The 17,674-nt window shown below is 50.1% G+C and overlaps 1 protein-coding gene across 1 annotated transcript in view; it reads left to right on the top strand.

Moving 5' to 3' along the window:
- Positions 1-17,674, top strand: part of LOC119955530 (laminin subunit gamma-3-like) — a 123,578-nt gene that overhangs the window by 66,993 nt on the left and 38,911 nt on the right. Inside the window, exons 5-11 of the mRNA XM_038781803.1 lie at positions 221-409; positions 783-900; positions 3,357-3,455; positions 9,191-9,327; positions 11,409-11,519; positions 13,307-13,490; positions 16,973-17,085. Coding sequence (XP_038637731.1) covers positions 221-409; positions 783-900; positions 3,357-3,455; positions 9,191-9,327; positions 11,409-11,519; positions 13,307-13,490; positions 16,973-17,085 — 951 coding nt within the window. The remainder of the gene's footprint in view (positions 1-220; positions 410-782; positions 901-3,356; positions 3,456-9,190; positions 9,328-11,408; positions 11,520-13,306; positions 13,491-16,972; positions 17,086-17,674) is intronic.

Below are 17,674 nucleotides of genomic sequence, written 5' to 3'. Positions count from 1 at the left end.
GCCATCTGGTGGTCATCCGTCTGTACTTATTTTACATTAACGTGTATCAACACATACAGAGATCACTACATTGACTACCTGAGCTGAGAGGGAGGAGGGGGTCGATGTGTGAGGTGGGCCCTCGGACAGTTTGATCTGCTGTGGTCGCTGGAAGCAGGTAGCTACCGAGCATGGGTGATGAAATTGGCTCTAATGATTCATTAACGTTGCTTTGCCCTAGCCTGCAACTGCAGTGGGAGATCGGAACAATGCTCCTTCAACATGGATCTGTACCGTAGGACTGGGCATGGAGGGCAGTGCCTGAACTGCAGAGATAACACAGCAGGATCCCATTGTGAGACGTGCAAGGAGCATTTTTACAGACGCGGCTCTGAGGAGGCTTGCCTGCCCTGCAACTGTAGCATCATGGGTAAGTGGCAAAGATGTCTTTGTGTGTGGGGAACGTGGGATTGAGGGTCAGAGGGCAGCTCAGTCACATGGGGAGGGGGAGAGAGGGGCTTGGAGTATCCAATGTGTGAGGAAGAGGGATGGGAGGAGGCTCATCTTGAGCATAGATCAGTTGGGCCATTGGGAATGTAATTTTCACCATGATATCTTGGTGGTGACCTGGGGGAGGGGATAGTCTGCACATTGTAGGACCCCCCCGGTCTCCACCCGCACGATGGAGCAGCAATCCATACTGAGAGTTCTGCTGCCCAAGCAGCCGAGGGGAAGGTTTTCCGGGGCTCAGGCAGGTTTGTGGTGTGGCCTCTCAGACAATGTGTGTTCCTTGTAATCCACAGGCTCACTGAGTTTGCAATGTGACCAGAGTGGGGACTGTATCTGTAAAGCAACTGTCACGGGGAAGAAATGTGACCAGTGCCAGAGGGGACATCACTCGCTCTCGGAGGGAGGTTGCAGGTAACTACAGTCGTGTTAGGGAGGGGCAGGGCATGAGCTCAGATTACATTCAGCACGGAGAGAGGCCAGTTGGCCCATTGCGTCTGTGCTAGCTCTTTGAGAGAGAACTATTCCATTAATCCCACCCCCTCTCTGTCCTTTTTAAGTATTTATCCACTTCATTTCTGAAAGTTAATATTGAATCTGCTACCAGCACCCTTTCAGGCAGCATCTTCCAGATCACACCAACTCGCTGGTCACCATCCACCCCCCGCCCCGACTCACTATAAGGGGGTTTGCTCAGGGCACATCCTGGCCCAATCACCACCATGCAATGGGCCATCTTGGTACCTTGGCAGTGCCAGGGTGCCCAGCTAGCACCAACAGTGTCAGATTACCACCCTGCTCAGATGGCATGCACCTGAGGGCCTCCAATCCCCTGGGAGACCCCCACCAGTGCCATTCCGTCCAGTCCCATTTGTGGAGGCCAGCACTGAACGGCCCTCGCTCAGGGTCTCCCAAGGCGAAGGGTGTTGGATCCCAAGCCTTGGTTAGATCTCGGGAATACATATTAGAGTGAGACTAGCTGTCAGATTTGTAAGAAGGTGATCCCATCCACAATGGGTGGGATTTACATTGCGATGTCATGTGAGATAGTGTCAAATCTCGTGAGGGTCAGCGAGCCGGATCAATCCCGGACGTGGGATCTCCCGGTACCGACCGCTCACGTTACACCGCGCTGCTTTTCGGTGGCATTCCCGGTCGATCTCACCCACCGTGTAAAAAAAAACATTCTCCTCTTCTCACACTCGGCTCCACTATCTTAAAGCGCTGATTACTGACCCTCCTGCCCCTGGAACCACTTTCCCTTATTTACTCAATCAAAACCCCAGGTAATTTTGAACACCTTTATTAAATTGCCCACCTAACCTTCTCTGCTCGAAGGTGAACAGTCCCAGCTTCTCCACATTAACTGAAGTCCCACTTGGCTGGTACTGTGGCAAATCCCCACATCCTCTCCAAGGCCTTGACATCCTGACTAAAGTGGAGTGCCCAGAATTGGACAAATACTCCAGTTGAGACAGTATTTTGCATCTCTGGAGCACTTCACATGGTATATGTGCTGTTTCCTGGAGTGGTTTGATACAACTGAGTGGCTTACTCAACCATTACAGAGGACAGTTAAAAGACAACCATATTATTGTGGGCCTGGAATCAGACCAGGTAACAGTGGCAGATTTCCCTCCCTGGAGGGCACCAGTTAACAGATGGATTTTTTTGACTATCCAGTAGTTTCATGATCATTATTGATAAGAGTCGAATTTTATTCCAGATTTATTAACTGAACTTAAATTGCCCCGGCTTTTGCCTTGGGATCTGAACTCGCGTCTCTGATGGATTAGCTCAGGCCTCTAGATTAGTAGCCCACTAAACTACCGTCTGTGAGACCTACTGTCATTCGCACCAATCAAGACCATTTATGCCGTGTCCTCGCTTTGTTGAACCCTGAAGCTGACAATCCCCCCCCTCTCCCTCTCCTAAACCCCACCCCAAAGCCCACTGATACCTGGAGCCTTGCCCTAATTTATAAATTCCAACACGGGCCCTTGCTCCCGTTTTCCTTTGGCCCAGCTGAGGGAATGGAGATCAGTCCCCTCCGCCCTCACAACACATTGACTGCCATTTTCCATCGGCACGACCATTGGTTCCTGCCCGCCGTCGGTGGTGCAGCCGACAGCCGTCTTTCGCGAACCCCTCCCACCCCTTCCGCTGTGCAGAAGGAGGCCATTCGACCCACCGTGCCTGCGCCGGCTCTTTCAAAGAACCCCTGTGTTAGTCCCAATGCTCACTTTTCGCTTTGCTCCATGTTTAGTTCCAATTTGAAGTTTGCAGAAGAATATTTTGGATTTGAGAACAATTGAGAACAACGGGCAGCACGGTAGCATGGTGGTTAGCATAAATGCTTCACAGCTCCAGGGTCCCAGGTTCGATTCCCGGCTGGGTCACTGTCTGTGCGGAGTCTGCACGTCCTCCCCGTGTGTGCGTGGGTTTCCTCCGGGTGCTCCGGTTTCCTCCCACAGTCCAAAGATGTGCGGGTTAGGTGGATTGGCCATGCTAAATTGCCCTTAGTGTTAAAGTAAGGTTAATTGGGGGGGGGGGGGGGGGGGGGGGGGGTGGTACTGGTATAGGGTGGATATGTTAGGCTTGAGTTGGGGGTGATCATTGCTCGGCACAACATTGAGGGCCGAAGGGCCTGTTCTGTGCTGTACTGTTCTATGTTCTATGTTCTAATTTGTCCCTTTGATTAACTGGGGGGGGTTAGAGCTATAGAACATAGTACAGCACAGAACAGGCCCTTCGGCCCTCGATGTTGTGCCGAGCAATGATCACCCTACTTAAACCCACCTATGTGGGAAAGAATTTCTGTAAAACGATCAGCCTGTAAACGGCACCTAGTAAAAACGGTCTCTTTTCAGAAAGTGTGCGTGTCGGCCTGAAGGCACTGTTGGCGATTGCGATCCAGCCAGTGGAGCGTGCGTCTGTAAACAGAACGTGGAGGGAGCCCTGTGTCACAGGTCAGTGGGAGAGCCGGTGAAATCCATCCAGAATGTTCCAGCTTAAAGAACCTGAGCTGTCCGGCTTGCCGCAGGGAACTTGGTCTATTTACTATAGAGCAGCATAGGCCGAGAGGAGACACGCTGCAGATGTTTAAAATATTCGAACAGCGGGATAACAAATCTATTCTCAGGTTATTCTGCGCCATTTAATGGGAGCAGTGGATTTTTCATGTCGTTCAACTGATTGGTAGCACAGAAACCTGAATATCTCTGAAAAAAGAGACATGCGGTCCAGTCCATCACGCAAACCAGCCTCCCATCCACTGACTGGGTCTACAATTCCCGCTGCCTCGGAAAGGCAGCCAGCATAATTAAGGACCCCACGCACCCCGGACAGACTCTCTTCCACCTTCTTCCGTCAGGAAAAAGAGACAAAAGTTTGTGGTCAATTACCAACCGACTCAAGAACAGCTTCTTCCCTGCTGCCATCAGACTTCTGAATGGACCTACCTCGTATTGATCTTTCTCTACACCTTAGCTATAACTGTAACATTATATTCTGCAGCCTCTCCTTCCTTCCCTATGTGCAGTATGCATGCAAGAAACAATATTTTTCACTGTATACTAATACATGTGACAATAATAAATCAAATAAAAGCAAATAAAATCATTCTGTCAAAGTATTCATCAGGATAGATACAGGAGTGCCAAATTTCAAAGAGAACAGTACTTTACGCTGAATGGGAAAAGGGTACTGGTTGGTTGACAAGGTGACCCTGATTGGTTGAGGTGTTGCCGTGGAGAATGCACCAGGGAATGATTGTCTCCCATACATTTGTTTAATTTTTAAAAAAAGTACAGAGCCTGGACACGTTCCTTTTGCCTGCAGAGGACAGGTCCCCGTCTTTGAATACATGTTGAACATAGGTTGCTAAACTGTGTTCATTGAGCTGTTTCTGCATATTTAGGAAGGTCAGTGCTCTCTGTTTGTGTAATGTGTGCTGGGTTACAGAGCTCACACACGGTCTCTCATTAGATTCTCATCTGACCACTCCACTAAAACCTGTCCATCACCTACAAGGCACAGTTCAGGAGTGTGATGGAACATTCAACAAACTCGACACCATCCAGGACAAAGCAGCACATCCACCACCTTAAACATTCACTCCCTCCACCACTGTCACACAGTAGCAGCCGTGTGTACCGTCTACAAGATGCACTCCAGCCACTCAGCAAGGCTTCTTCGACAGCACCTTCCAAACCCACGACCTTTACTACCTAGAAGGACAAGGGAAGCAGACACATGGGAACCCCACCGCCTGGAGGGTCCCCTCCGAGTCACTCACCATCCTGACTTAGAACTATATCACTGTTCCATATCTGTCCTGGAACTCCTTTCCTAACAGCAGTGTGGTGGACCTACACGCAACAATTGCAGCGGTTCAAGAAGGCGGCTCACCACCACCTTCTCAAAGGGGTAATTAAGGATGGATAATAATTGCTGGAGTTGCTATCGGTGCCCACATGCCATAAACAAATGTGAAACAAAGGGCGGCACGGTGGCGCAGTGGTTAGCACTGCTGCCTCACGGCGAAAAGGTCCCAGGTTCGATCCCGGCTCTGGGTCACTGTCCGTGTGGAGTTTGCACATTCTCCCCGTGTCTGCGTGGGTTTCACCCCCACAACCCAAAGATGTGCAGGGTAGGTGGATTGGCCACGCTAAGTTGCCCCTTAATTGGAAAAAATTAATTGGGTACTCTAAATTTATTTTTTTTTAATTATGAAAAAAGTTCATAATCTTTCCCACTGGACAGACACAGTTTCGGATTTGTAGTCCAGCAACTAAGGTAGCTGATGTTCAGGACGTCAAAGTGTGTAGTGAGGCAGAGGGGAAGGTAACACTGACAAAGGAGAGTACTTGCAGGCACGGAGATTGGTTGAAGTGTGTATACTTCAACGCAAGAAGCATCAGGAATAAGGTGGGTGAACTTAAGGCATGGATCGGTACTTGGGACTACGATGTGGTGGCCATCACGGAAACTTGGATAGAAGAGGGGCAGAAATGGTTGTTGGAGGTTCCTGGTTATAGATGTTTCAATAAGATTAGGGAGGGTGGAAAAAGAGGTTGGGGGGTGGCATTGTTAATTAGAGATAGTATAACAGCTGCAGGAAGGCAGTTCGAGGGGGATCTGCCCACTGAGGTAGTATGGGTTGAAGTCAGAAATAGGAAAGGAGCAGTCACCTTGTTGGAAGTTTTCTATAGACCCCCCAATAGCAGCAGAGATTTGGAGGAACAGATTGGGAAACAGATTTTGGAAAGGTGCAGAAGTCACAGGGTCGTAGTCATGGGTGACTTCAACTTCCCAAATATTGAGTGGAAACTCTTTAGATCAAATAGTTTGGATGGGGTAGTGTTTGTGCAGTGTGTCCAGGAAGCTTTTCGAACACAGTATGTAGATTGTCTGACCAGAGGGGAGGCCATATTGGATTTAGTACTTGGTAATGAACCAGGGCAGGTGATAGATTTGTTAGTGGAGGAGCATTTTGGAGATAGTGACCACAATTCTGTGACTTTCACTTTAGTAATGGAGAGGGATAGGTGCGTGTTACAGGGCAAGGTTTACAATTGGGGGAAGGGTAAATACGCTGCTGTCAAACAAGAACTGAAGTGCATAAGTTGGGAACATAGGCTGTCAGGGAAGGACACAAGTGAAATGTGGAACTTGTTCAAGGAACAGGTACTGCGTGTCTTTGATATGTCAGGCAGGGAAGAGATGGTCGAGTGAGGGAACCATGGTTGACAAGAGAGGTTGAATGTCTCGTTAAGACGAAGAAGGAGGGCGCGATTCTCCCAACGGGAGACTCAGTGTGAAAGCCGGAGTGAAAACCGGAGTGTTTCACTCCGCGTTGGAGGCCACTCCTCGCCCCCTATTCTCCCACCCCCAGGGGGCTAGGAGCGGCGCCGCGTCAATCTCGCGAGCCGGGCCTTGGCAGCCACGTCAAAGTGGCGCCGCCTAAATGACGCAGCCGGCGGCGCTTAAATTACGTCACCCGCGCATGCACAGGTTGGCGCCGGCCAACCTGTGCATGCGCGGTTGCTGTCCTCCCCGCGGAGCATTGATCTTGCGGGGGGTGGAGGGAAAAGAGTGCGTCTTTTAGAGACGCCGGCCCGCCGATCGGTGGGCACTGATCGCGGGCTAGACACCCACTGAGCACCCGCCTGGTGCTCGACCCCCCCCCCCCCACAGGCCGCACACGCAGCGTTCGCGCACTGTTCATGCCGGCAGTGACCAGGTGTGGTTGGCGCCGGCGTGAACCCGTCGGATTGGGCAGGCCACTCGGCCCATCCGGGCCGGAGAACCGCCGCTCGACCGTTAGAAACGGTGAGCGGCGATTCTCCGAGCGGCCTGTCGTAAAACGCGGCACGCCATTTTTGGGGGGGGGGTGGGAGAATCGCGTGCGGGTGTCAGGGCGGCGTGGCGGGAATCGCCCGGCACTCCCGCGATTCTCCCACCCGGCGTGTGGGTCGCAGAATCGCGCCCGGAGACTTATGTAAGGCTGAGGAAACGAAGGTTCAGACCTGGAGGGATACAAGATAGCCAGGAGGGAACTGAAAAAAAAGGAATTAGGAGAGCTAAGAGAGGGCATGAAAAATCTTTGGCGGGTAGGATCAAGGAAAACCCCAAGGCCTTTTAAACATATGTGAGAAATATGAGAATGACAAGAGCGAGGGTAGGTCCGATCAAGGACAGATTGTGTGGCGGGAGATCGTGTATTGAGTCTGAAGAGATGGGAAAGGTCTTGAACAACTACCTTTCGTTAGCATTTACGAATGAAAGGGGCCATATTGTTGGAGAGGACAGTGTGAAACAGACTGGTAAGCTCGAGGAGATACTTGCTGGGAAGGAAATGTGTTGGGCATTTTGAAAAACTTGAGGATAGACAAGTCCCCCGGGTCTGACGGGGTATATCCAAGGATTCTATGGGAAGCAAGGGATGAAATTGCAGAGCCGTTGGCAATGATCTTTTCATCCTCACTGTCAACAGGGGTGGTATCAGGGGATTGGAGAGTGGTGAATGTCATGCCCCTGTTCAAAAACGTGAATAGGGATAACCCTGGGAATTACAGGCCAGTTAGTCTTACTAGGCAAAGTAATGGAAAGGGGACTGAGGGATAGGATTTCTGAGCATCTGGAAAGACACTGCTTGATTAGGGATAGTCAGCACGGATTTGTGAGGGGTAGGTCTTGCCTCACAAGCCTTATTGACTTCTTTGAGGAGGTGACCAAGCACATGGATGAAGGTAAAGCAGTGGATGTAGTGTACATGGATTTTAGTAAGGCATTTGATAAGGTTCCCCATGGTAGGCTTATGCAGAAAGTAAGGAGGCATGGGATAGTGGGAAATTTGGCCAGTTGGATAACGAACTGGCTAACCGATAGAAGTCAGAGAGTGATGGTGGATGGCAAATATTCAGCCTGGAGCCCAGTTATCAGTGGCGTACCGCAGGGATCAGTTCTGGGTCCTCTGCTGTTTGTGATTTTCATTAATGACTTGGATGAGGGAGTTGAAGGGTGGGTCAGTAAATTTGCAGACGATACGAAGATTAGTGGAGTTGTGGATAATGAGGAGGGCTGTTGTCAGCTGCAAAGAGACATAGATAGGATGCAGAGCTGGGCTGAGAAGTGGCAGATGGAGTTTAACCCTGAAAAGTGTGAAGTTGTCCATTTTGGAAGGACAAATATGAATGCGGAATACAGGGTTAACGGTAGGGTTCTTGGCAATGTGGAGGAGCAGAGAGATATTGGGGTCTATGTTCATAGATCTTTGAAAGTTGCCACTCAAGTGGATAGAGCTGTGAAGAAGGCCTATGGTGTGCTAGCGTTCATTAGCAGAGGGATCGAATTTAAGAGCCGTAAGGTGATGATGCAGCTGTACAAAACCTTGGTAAGGCCACATTTGGAGTACTGTGTGCAGTTCTGGTCGCCTCATTTTAGGAAGGATGTGGAAGCTTTGAAAAAGGTGCAAAGGAGATTTACCAGGATGGTGCCTGGAATGGAGAGTAGGTCTTACGAGGATAGGTTGAGGGTGCTAAGCCTTTTCTCATTAGAACGGAGAAGGATGAGGGGAGACTTGATAGAGGTTTATAAGATGATCAGGGGAATAGATAGAGTAGACAGAGACTTTTTCCCCGGGTAGAACACACCATTACAAGGGGACATAAATTTAAGGTGAAGGTGGAAGATATAGGGGGGATGTCAGAGGTAGGTTCTTTACCCAGAGAGTAGTGGGGGCATAGAATGCATTGCCTGTGGAAGTAGTTGAGTCGGAAACATTAGGGACCTTCAAGCGGCTATTGGATAGGTACATGGATTACAGTAAAATGATGGGGTGTAGATTAATTTGTTCTTCATCTAGGACAAAAGTTCGGCACAAAATCGTGGGCCAAAGGGCCTGTTCTGTGCTGTATTTTCTATGTTCTATGTTCTAATGACAATCCGGACACCTAACCTAACACTGACATGGCAAGGCTAAGCTAACAGTGGTGTTGCCCTGTTTGGTTGATGGGGTGGAGCGGTAGTGCAGTTTATGTTCTCTGTTGAACAGTGAATAAGCTGTTGGTTTTCAGTGATTCACTTTTTAAATGCTTCACACTGCTGTTGTTTGCACAGAGGTTTACAGGCCAATGAGAAAAGCAGCATAACATCGGATATTATTTCTTAAATTGCAATGATTTTGTTTTTCTTTCATCAGATGCAAGTCAGGGACTTTCAACATACAAGCTGTCAATCCTCATGGCTGCAGCAGTTGCTTTTGCTATGGACACTCAGCTGCTTGTACATCAGCCTCCCAGTTTGCTGTTCATCACATAGTGTCCACCTTTCACCAAGGTACCTTCACCCCTCAGAGCAACACTGACCAGCTTCCAGGTGTCACAGTGTCAGCGGTGGCTCAGCTGGTCACATTTTCTCCTCTGGGAAATCTTGGTCTCAACAAAAGGGTGGCCCCTCTGACAGTGTGGCACTCCCTCAGTACTGACCCTCTGACGGTGCGGCATTCCCTCAGTACTGACCCTCTGACAGTGCGGCACTCCCTCAGTACTGACCCTCTGACAGTGCAGCTCTCCCTCAGTACTGATCCTCTGACAGTGCAGCACTCCCTCAGTACTGACCCTCTGACAGTGCGGCACTCCCTCAGTACTGACCCTCTGACAGTGCGGCACTCCCTCAGTACTGACCCTCTGACAGTGCAGCACTCTCTCAGTACTGACCCTCTGACAGTGCAGCACTCCCTCAGTACTGACCCTCTGACAGTGCAGCACTCCCTCAGTACTGACCCTCTGACAGTGCAGCACTCCCTCAGTACTGACCCTCTGACAGTGCAGCACTCCCTCAGTACTGACCCTCTGACAGTGCAGCACTCTCTCAGTACTGACCCTCTGACAGTGTGGCACTCCCTCAGTACTGACCCTTTGACAGTACGGCACTCCCTCAGTACTGACCCTCTGACAGTGCACACTCCCTCAGTATTGACCCTCTGACAGTGCAGCACTCCCTCAGTACTGACCCTTTGACAGTACGGCACTCCCTCAGTACTGACCCTCTGACAGTGCACACTCCCTCAGTATTGACTCTCTGATAGTGCAGCACTCCCTCAGTACTGACCCTCTGACAGTGCGGCACTGCCTCAGTACTGACCCTCTGACAGTGCTGCACTCCCTCAGTACTGACCCTCTGACAGTGCAGCACTCCCTCAGTACTGACCCTCTGACAGTGCGGCACTCCCTCAGCACTGACCCTCTGACAGTGCGGCACTCCCTCAGTACTGACCCTCTGACAGTGCGGCACTCCCTCAGCACTGACCCTCTGACAGTGCGGCACTCCCTCAGTACTGACCCTCTGACAGTGCAGCACTCCCTCAGTACTGACCCTCTGACAGTGCAGCACTCCCTCAGTACTGACCCTCTGACAGTGTGGCGCTCCCTCAGTACTGACCCTCTGACAGTGCAGCACTCCCTCAGTACTGACCCTCTGATAGTGCAGCACTCCCTCAGTACTGACCCTCTGACAGTGCGGCACTCCCTCAGTACTGACCCTCTGACAGTGCGGCACTCCCTCAGTACTGACCCTCTGACAGTGCAGCACTCCCTCAGTACTGACCCTCTGACAGTGCGGCACTCCCTCAGTACTGACCCTCTGACAGTGCGGCACTCCCTCAGTACTGACCCTCTGACAGTGCGGCACTCCCTCAGTACTGACCCTCTGACAGTGCAGCACTCCCTCAGTACTGACCCTCTGACAGTGCAGCACCCTCAGTACTGACCCTCTGACAGTGCGGCACTCCCTCAGTACTGACCCTCTGACAGTGCGGCACTGCCTCAGTACTGACCCTCTTACAGTGCAGCACTCCCTCAGTACTGACCCTCTGACAGTGCAGCACTCCCTCAGTACTGACCCTCTGACAGTGCAGCACTCCCTCAGTACTGACCCTCTGACAGTGCAGCACTCCCTCAGTACTGACCCTCTGACAGTGCGGCACTGCCTCAGTACTGACCCTCTGACAGTGCAGCACTCCCTCAGTACTGACCCTCTGACAGTGCAGCACTCCCTCAGTACTGACCCTCTGACAGTGCGGCACTCCCTCAGTACTGACCCTCTGACAGTGCGGCGCTCCCTCAGTACTGACCCTCTGACAGTGCGGCACTGCCACAGACCTCACTGGTTTTGCTCTGGAGTCTCTGGAATGAGACTGGAAGCCAGGCCCTTCTAACCCAGAGGCAGGATGGCTGCACCCTGAGCCAGGTTGGCACCAGTCTGATCTCTGGGCATCAAGGGCTATCCTACCCCGGGGTCGCACTAAAATACCCGTCGACGCTGTCAGTCCTTCAGTCTGTCACTCGTAAAACCAAAGCATTGTTCAGGCAGGCTGCAGAGTGACCTTTAACCCTGATTGGTTGTTTCTGTGCACACAGATGATTGGCGAGGACAGAATCTTTCTGGATGGGAGTCTCCAGGTTCCTGGGTGAAGGAGCGGATCAGTCTGTTTCCAGACGAGGGGGAATTGGAATATTTTGTTGCTCCAGGTAAGTATTGAGCAATGTGCATGAAGAGATTGAGCTGAAAACATCTGAAAGCACAATGCCAGATAGACAACGGGCCGGTATCTCCTGCCCCTGTGGCGTTGTTCTCGGCGCCGCGACGTTCGCTGGCGGAGGGATTCTCTGCTCCCGCTGCGTGTCAATGGGATCTCCCATTGAAGCCACACCCCGGTGACCGGTAAACCCACGGTAAACCCCCGCCAGCGGGAGCAGTGAATCCCAACGCCGGAGGATTGCGGCCAACCTGCCTCCTGTTGTGTTTTGTTTGTGGCTCCATGGGACGTTCAGAGCACTGCTGCAGTGGACTGCCCCTTTAAGATTGTTGCCCAGCTCCTTCCAGTGGGAGATCTTCCGCTCAGTCAGACATGAATTGACGTGACCCAGAGAGGTTCACCTCTCGATTGGCGGTTCCTCGTAAATCTCCCGAGAGCTGGAAACCAGGTCACAGAACGAGGAGCAAATCACTGTTTTCTCTTTCAGACTCAGTTTCATTTGTAAGGTTTGCTTTATGGTAATTTGTTGAACATGAGGTACAGAAGATACAGCGGTTAGCACTGCTACCTCACAGCTCCAAGGTCCCAGGTTCAATTCCGGCCTTGGGTGACTGTGCAGAGTCTGCACGCTCTCCCCGTGTGTGCGTGGGTTTCCTCCGGGTGCTCCGAATTCCTCCCACAGTCCAAAGATGTGCGGGTTAGGTGGATTGGCCATGGTAAAATTGCAACTCAGTGTCCAAAGATGTGCAGGTTAGGTGGGGTTACGGGGATAGGATGGGGGGATGGACCTAAGTAAGGGTGCTCTTTCAGAGGGTCAGTGCTGACTTGATGGGCCGAATGGCCTCCTTCTGCACTGCATAGATTCTCTGGAATCTATTCTATGATGGTCAGACAATACCCCAAGGGATGTCACAGGAGTTTCATCTGGCACAGAGTTGGTAGTGAGCAATTTAAGGAGATTTGGGGATCAATCAATGACCAGAATCATGGTCAAAGGTGTAGATTTTAAAGGAATGCCTTCCTGGGGGAAAGTTAGAGAGGTTTGGAGGGGGCGATTCCAGAGGCTGGGGTCCCGGCAGGTGTTGACATGGCTGCCAATGGTGAAACTGAGGTGAGCACGAGGCCAGAATCGGAGGATCACAAAAATCCGCGGGTTGGAGGAGATTATCGAGCTAAGGAGGGACGAGGCCATGGAGGAAATTGGAAAAAAAAAAGAATGAGGGTTTTAAAATCGAGATGTTGCTCAGAGTAAGCCAGAGAGCAGAAGGGTGATGGGGAAACTGGACCTGGTACACGTTTGGATCCGGCGGCAGATTTTTCAATGAATTCAGGTAAATGTTGGGCGCAGGGTGGGAGCTGGTCAGGACCTGTGTCGGAATGGTGGAGCCTAGTTGTAACAAAGGTACGAATGATGGTTTCGGTAGCAGGTGAGCTGGGCTGAGACAGAATTGGGAACAGTTGGAGCTGGAGATAGACAGGCTCAGTGATGCTGTGACTATGGTCACAAGCACTCCTTGGGGTCAGTTCCAAGGCCTCGGTTTTGAATGGCTTGCCTCAGCTTCAGGTCATTCCCAGGGAGCGGGATGGAGTCGGTGGCTAGCGAATGGACTGTGAGGGTGGGGGCTGCAGATCCAAAACAATCGGTCCCTAAAATCGCCACCCGCAGTTTCGATAATAATAGTTTCCCTCTCATCCCCTCTGCTCGCTGGATTACTCTGGCCCAGAATCAAGCAGTTGATAATCTACTTTGATGACTTGTATCGTTTCCTCCTGTTTTAGCAAAGTTTCTGGGGAACCAACTTCTCAGCTATGGGCAGAACCTCTCCTTCATCCTCCGCCTGGAAAGTGAGGAATGGCCGTCCTTCAACCTGATTCTGGGAGGTTCTGGGCTCCAAGTCTCTGCTTCTGTTTTTCCGCACGTGCTAAACGACACAGCTCCCTGGAAACAGGCAGTCACCTTCACGTGAGTCAGGCGTGAATCTTCCAATAGTTTGAGCTCCCACTGGTGGGGCCCGCAATTTAATGTTGGGGGCAAATTGATTTAACAGTGTTGAGATTTCTTGAAATTCCTAAATTATTATTACAATGAGGATTTATTACCTCTGACACTGAAGGTGGGCAGAGGTAATGTTTTCACCTGTTTGTCTGTAAACAGTGTATCTCAAAAAACTAAGATCTGGATTTAAACAAAACTTGGTCCAAAGCTGGGACGTGGCCCAAGGAAGAACTGGATTTGTTTTTGGTGAGGATCCGGATCCTGAAATTTCTGAAAGGATCCTTTTAAGATTTGGAGCTGGAGCGAATCAACTTTCTTTGAGAATGGTGTGGATTGTCTCAGCTGTCAAACTGTGAGCAGAGTTTTCAGAGCAGGCTGTTGGATGTGGATTGCCCCCTGCACCCTCCTCGGTGAGATGGGGGAACTCTGAATACAAAGGTTTATTTTTTTTCAGCTCTGTGGTTACAACGAGGCAGTGAAGAGCCACAAGGAAGAGCTGCGTGATTGTAATTTGATGTTGAGTTAACACAGTGCTGGGGAGGTATTCGCACTGCACAGTGACCTCTTTGCATGTTTGAATGATGCAGTGTAAGTTTGGCATCAGGAAGCAAAAGCGTTTTACTGATATCCAGCCAAGAAGGAGACCGCTTGACTCATTGTGTCTGTGGCAACTCTTCAAAAGAGTTATTGAATTAAACACCCCCCTTCCACTATAGCCCGACAATTTTTTTCTTTTCAATTCTATTTTGCAAGTTCCGATTGAATCTACTTTCAGATCAGAACAACTTGCTGTGTTTTTTTTTAAATCTCATCTTCCCCCGGTTCTTTTATCAATTATCTTCAATCTGTGTCCTCTGATTACCAACTCTCCTGCCACTGAAACCTGTTTCTCCCTATTTACCCCCTTTCATAAGTTTGAATGCCTCTATTACTATTAAAGTTTTCTTTAACCCTCTCCGGTCTGAGGAAAACAACCCCAACTTCTCGTAAATCTCTCCTTATCTCTCTGCTGGAGCTGCTCCAGGCCTGCCTCTCCATCCTCGGACAACATGGAATAGCCGGGATCAGAGGTCATGCACCATGACCTCCCCCGACTTGAGTTGATACTCCCCCTCCCCCTTAGAAAGGATGGGTGTTTGCAAATGGGTATCTTCTTTATTGGGATATTTGTTCATTGTCTTCCTGAAGATTTGTTGACCCAAACCTGTTGAGCCCTCCCTGTAAAATGTAACGGTGATCATAAAGAGGAGGCTTATTGAGGCAAATAAGGTGGAAGAGGTAGATTCAGAACATTGCTTCAGAGTAAATTGAAAGAGAAAGAACTGCTGCTGAAGCTTTTCATCGTGCACTCATCAGGTCAAACACAAAAACGACAGGTTTCAAGCAAGCACAGCAATTTATACCACAAGAGAAAAAGATTGGTAAGCCAAGTCTGATTGGCCAATATTTTGCCATGGAGAAAGCAATAATGAACTGTGCGAATAGTTGGTTGATTAAATTGTTAAAGATACACAGGGGATGGGCATTGTTTGATTCAGGGCTGAGGACACATATAAAGAGAGTCTGGTCTGGCGGTCTCCATTGGCATGCTTCAGGCCTTCCACAGGGACTGGGGCGTTTCCCCGACCCCACTAATCGCAGTTTTACGTTTTCTTTATGATTGGTTTTGGTTTGCTGCAGTATCCCTTTAAGGGGCTGCTCTCTTGATTTCTCCCGTAGTTTGTTTCAGTTAGTTTAATTGGTTATACTCAGGGTCAGGCCTTTGGGGGAGGGAGTCCGCGGTAGCACACTCCAGGCCCTCTGTGACTGGTGGGCACCGCGGGCGATCGATGTGCCGCACCCCCCCCCCCCCCCCCCCCCCCCCCCCGGTAACGACACTTTGGTTCAGTAAATTAAGTATCCTTTTGACATTTTGTTTTACTTGCCAGAGGCTGTTGCTCCCACCCGTAATTCTCATTTAATTTATTGATTATGGGCAGCACGGTGGCACAGTGGTTAGCATTGCTGCCTATGGCGCTGAAGACCCGGGTTCGAATCCCGGCCCTGGGTCACTGTCCATGAGGAGTTTGCACATTCTCCCCGTGTCTGCGTGGGTTTCGCCCCCACAACCCAAAAGATGTGCAGGGTAGGTGGATTGGCCATGCTAAATTGCCCCTTAATTAGAAAAAATAATTGGGTACTCTAAATTTATTTAAACAAAAAAAAACAAAAAAATTTTTGATTATTATTATATTAAAAGAGTATAACGAGAATGGGGGGAGACGGTGGTGTGATGGGAACGTCACTGGACTGGTAGTTCAGATTAACGCTCTGTCGACATAGGTTTAAACCCCACCAGAGCTGCTGATAGAATTGACAACGCGTCTGTCCATGCGAGTCTGAAAGCGTCTGATCCCGGAAACCACACCGGTTTAGATAGTAACTTGGATGGGATTTTGCCTGGGAATACCAAGCGCTGCAGGAGTTGGGGTGGATCATCAGTCCCGGAAATTAAATTGTAATTTAATTTGTTAACTTGCGGTTGAAGATTTTGCTTTTGGTTACTGTGCCCTGTTAAAGGCTTGATTATCAGTTAATTTATTCTAACTGCTGCTCAAGAGAGTATAAAGTGAGTCCGTGGGGGACATTGGGCTAATAGTCAGCAGGCGGAGATCTGAAATGCTGCATCCTGTAATTAAACCCACTCACAAGGAAATGATCCGTCTCCTGTTCCGTGCTTCATCCTCTGGCTTGGAGCCACTTTTTAAAAATTTAATGTACCCAATTCTTTTTTTCTTCTTGTAATTCGTGTGTTTGTCCTGATGAGTGCAAGATGAAAAGCTTCAGCAACATGTATCTCTTTTCAGTAACATTCAAGTTATTTCCAGCAAGTGACTGTTAAATTGAGAGAGTAAGACAAACGATACCGGGAGAAACCAGGTCGGGTCCGCACACTTGGAATGACTAATGTGAGGGATGGATCCTGGAGAGAAGGGAACAACTTGGGAGCAGATTCAGACCAATCAGCCGCTTCGAGCCCTCGTCGCCATTCTAGCTGATTGTCACAGATCTCCTCCCTCAACTCCACTTTCCCACACTATCCCCATGTCTCCTAACTCCCAGAAACCTATCGGTCTCTTCTTGGATCTACTCAACCACTGAGCACCAGAGCTCTCAGGGATAGAGAATTGCAAAGGTCCTCAAGCGTCCGAGTGAAGAGGTTGCTCTTTGTCTCAGTGTTGGGATTGCCAAAGATCTCCCCCCACCCCCGGGGGAAGCAGCCTCTCAACGTTTGTCAAACCCTTCAAGAACTTTAGATGTCTCAGTACGACGGGAGGGGAGGTGAAAACCCTGGAATCATTTATGAAACAGTTGGATGTCTTGAGGGTATTGCTGCACGAACGGGTGATTGTCCGTTCATCCCGAGTCGGGATATTTAAATGGCCGTGTGTGTGCTTCCTTCTTTGCAGGTTGCATGAAGCAGAGGACGGGATCCAAACTCCAGCCCTGAGCAGTTCCCAGTTTCAGCAGCTCCTCTCCAATCTCACCACCGTGAAGCTGGGCGCCAGGGGGATCTTTCCTTGTAAGTGACCTTCACCCTGATTGGGGGCATCCGTCTCTCATCCTGCGACCCTTCACGCGCGTGTGTTTGGTGTGTGTTTGGTGTGTGTGTAAGTGGAGAAGCCTTGCAAATAACCTTAGCGTTCAGATCATTGGACAGAGCCCAGCAAATCAGATCCTGTGAACCCCTCACTCTCCTCTATGTTGAATGGATGTGCGGCACCAGCTCAGAGCGCAGAATGGTACAGAAAGAGGCCATTCAGCTCATCATGTCTGCGTCAGCCCTCTGAGCAACTCTCTAAGTGCCAATCCTCGACACCTCCCCAGAACCCTGCACATTCTCCCCATCCAGATAACAGTCTAACCCCCCCCTGTGAATGTTCTGATTGAGCTGCTTCCACAACACCCCCAGGCAGGGCATAGCAGACCCAAACCTCCCACTGTGTGTCTCAGATCACTGGGCTCCGTGGGTGGCACTCTTCCCTCTGGGTTAGAAAGTTCTGGGTTCAAATCCCACTCTAGCCCAAACCCCCAGGCTGACTGCACTGTCGGAGGTGCCGTTTTTCTGATTAGATGTTTAACCGAGGTTGTGGTGATGTGCATCACTGTAA

This window comes from Scyliorhinus canicula, chromosome 21 (assembly GCF_902713615.1).
Source record: "Scyliorhinus canicula chromosome 21, sScyCan1.1, whole genome shotgun sequence".
Lineage (NCBI taxonomy): Eukaryota > Metazoa > Chordata > Chondrichthyes > Carcharhiniformes > Scyliorhinidae > Scyliorhinus > Scyliorhinus canicula.
Note: the sequence above shows the minus strand (reverse complement) of the source record. Positions and strands in the feature narration are given on the sequence as shown.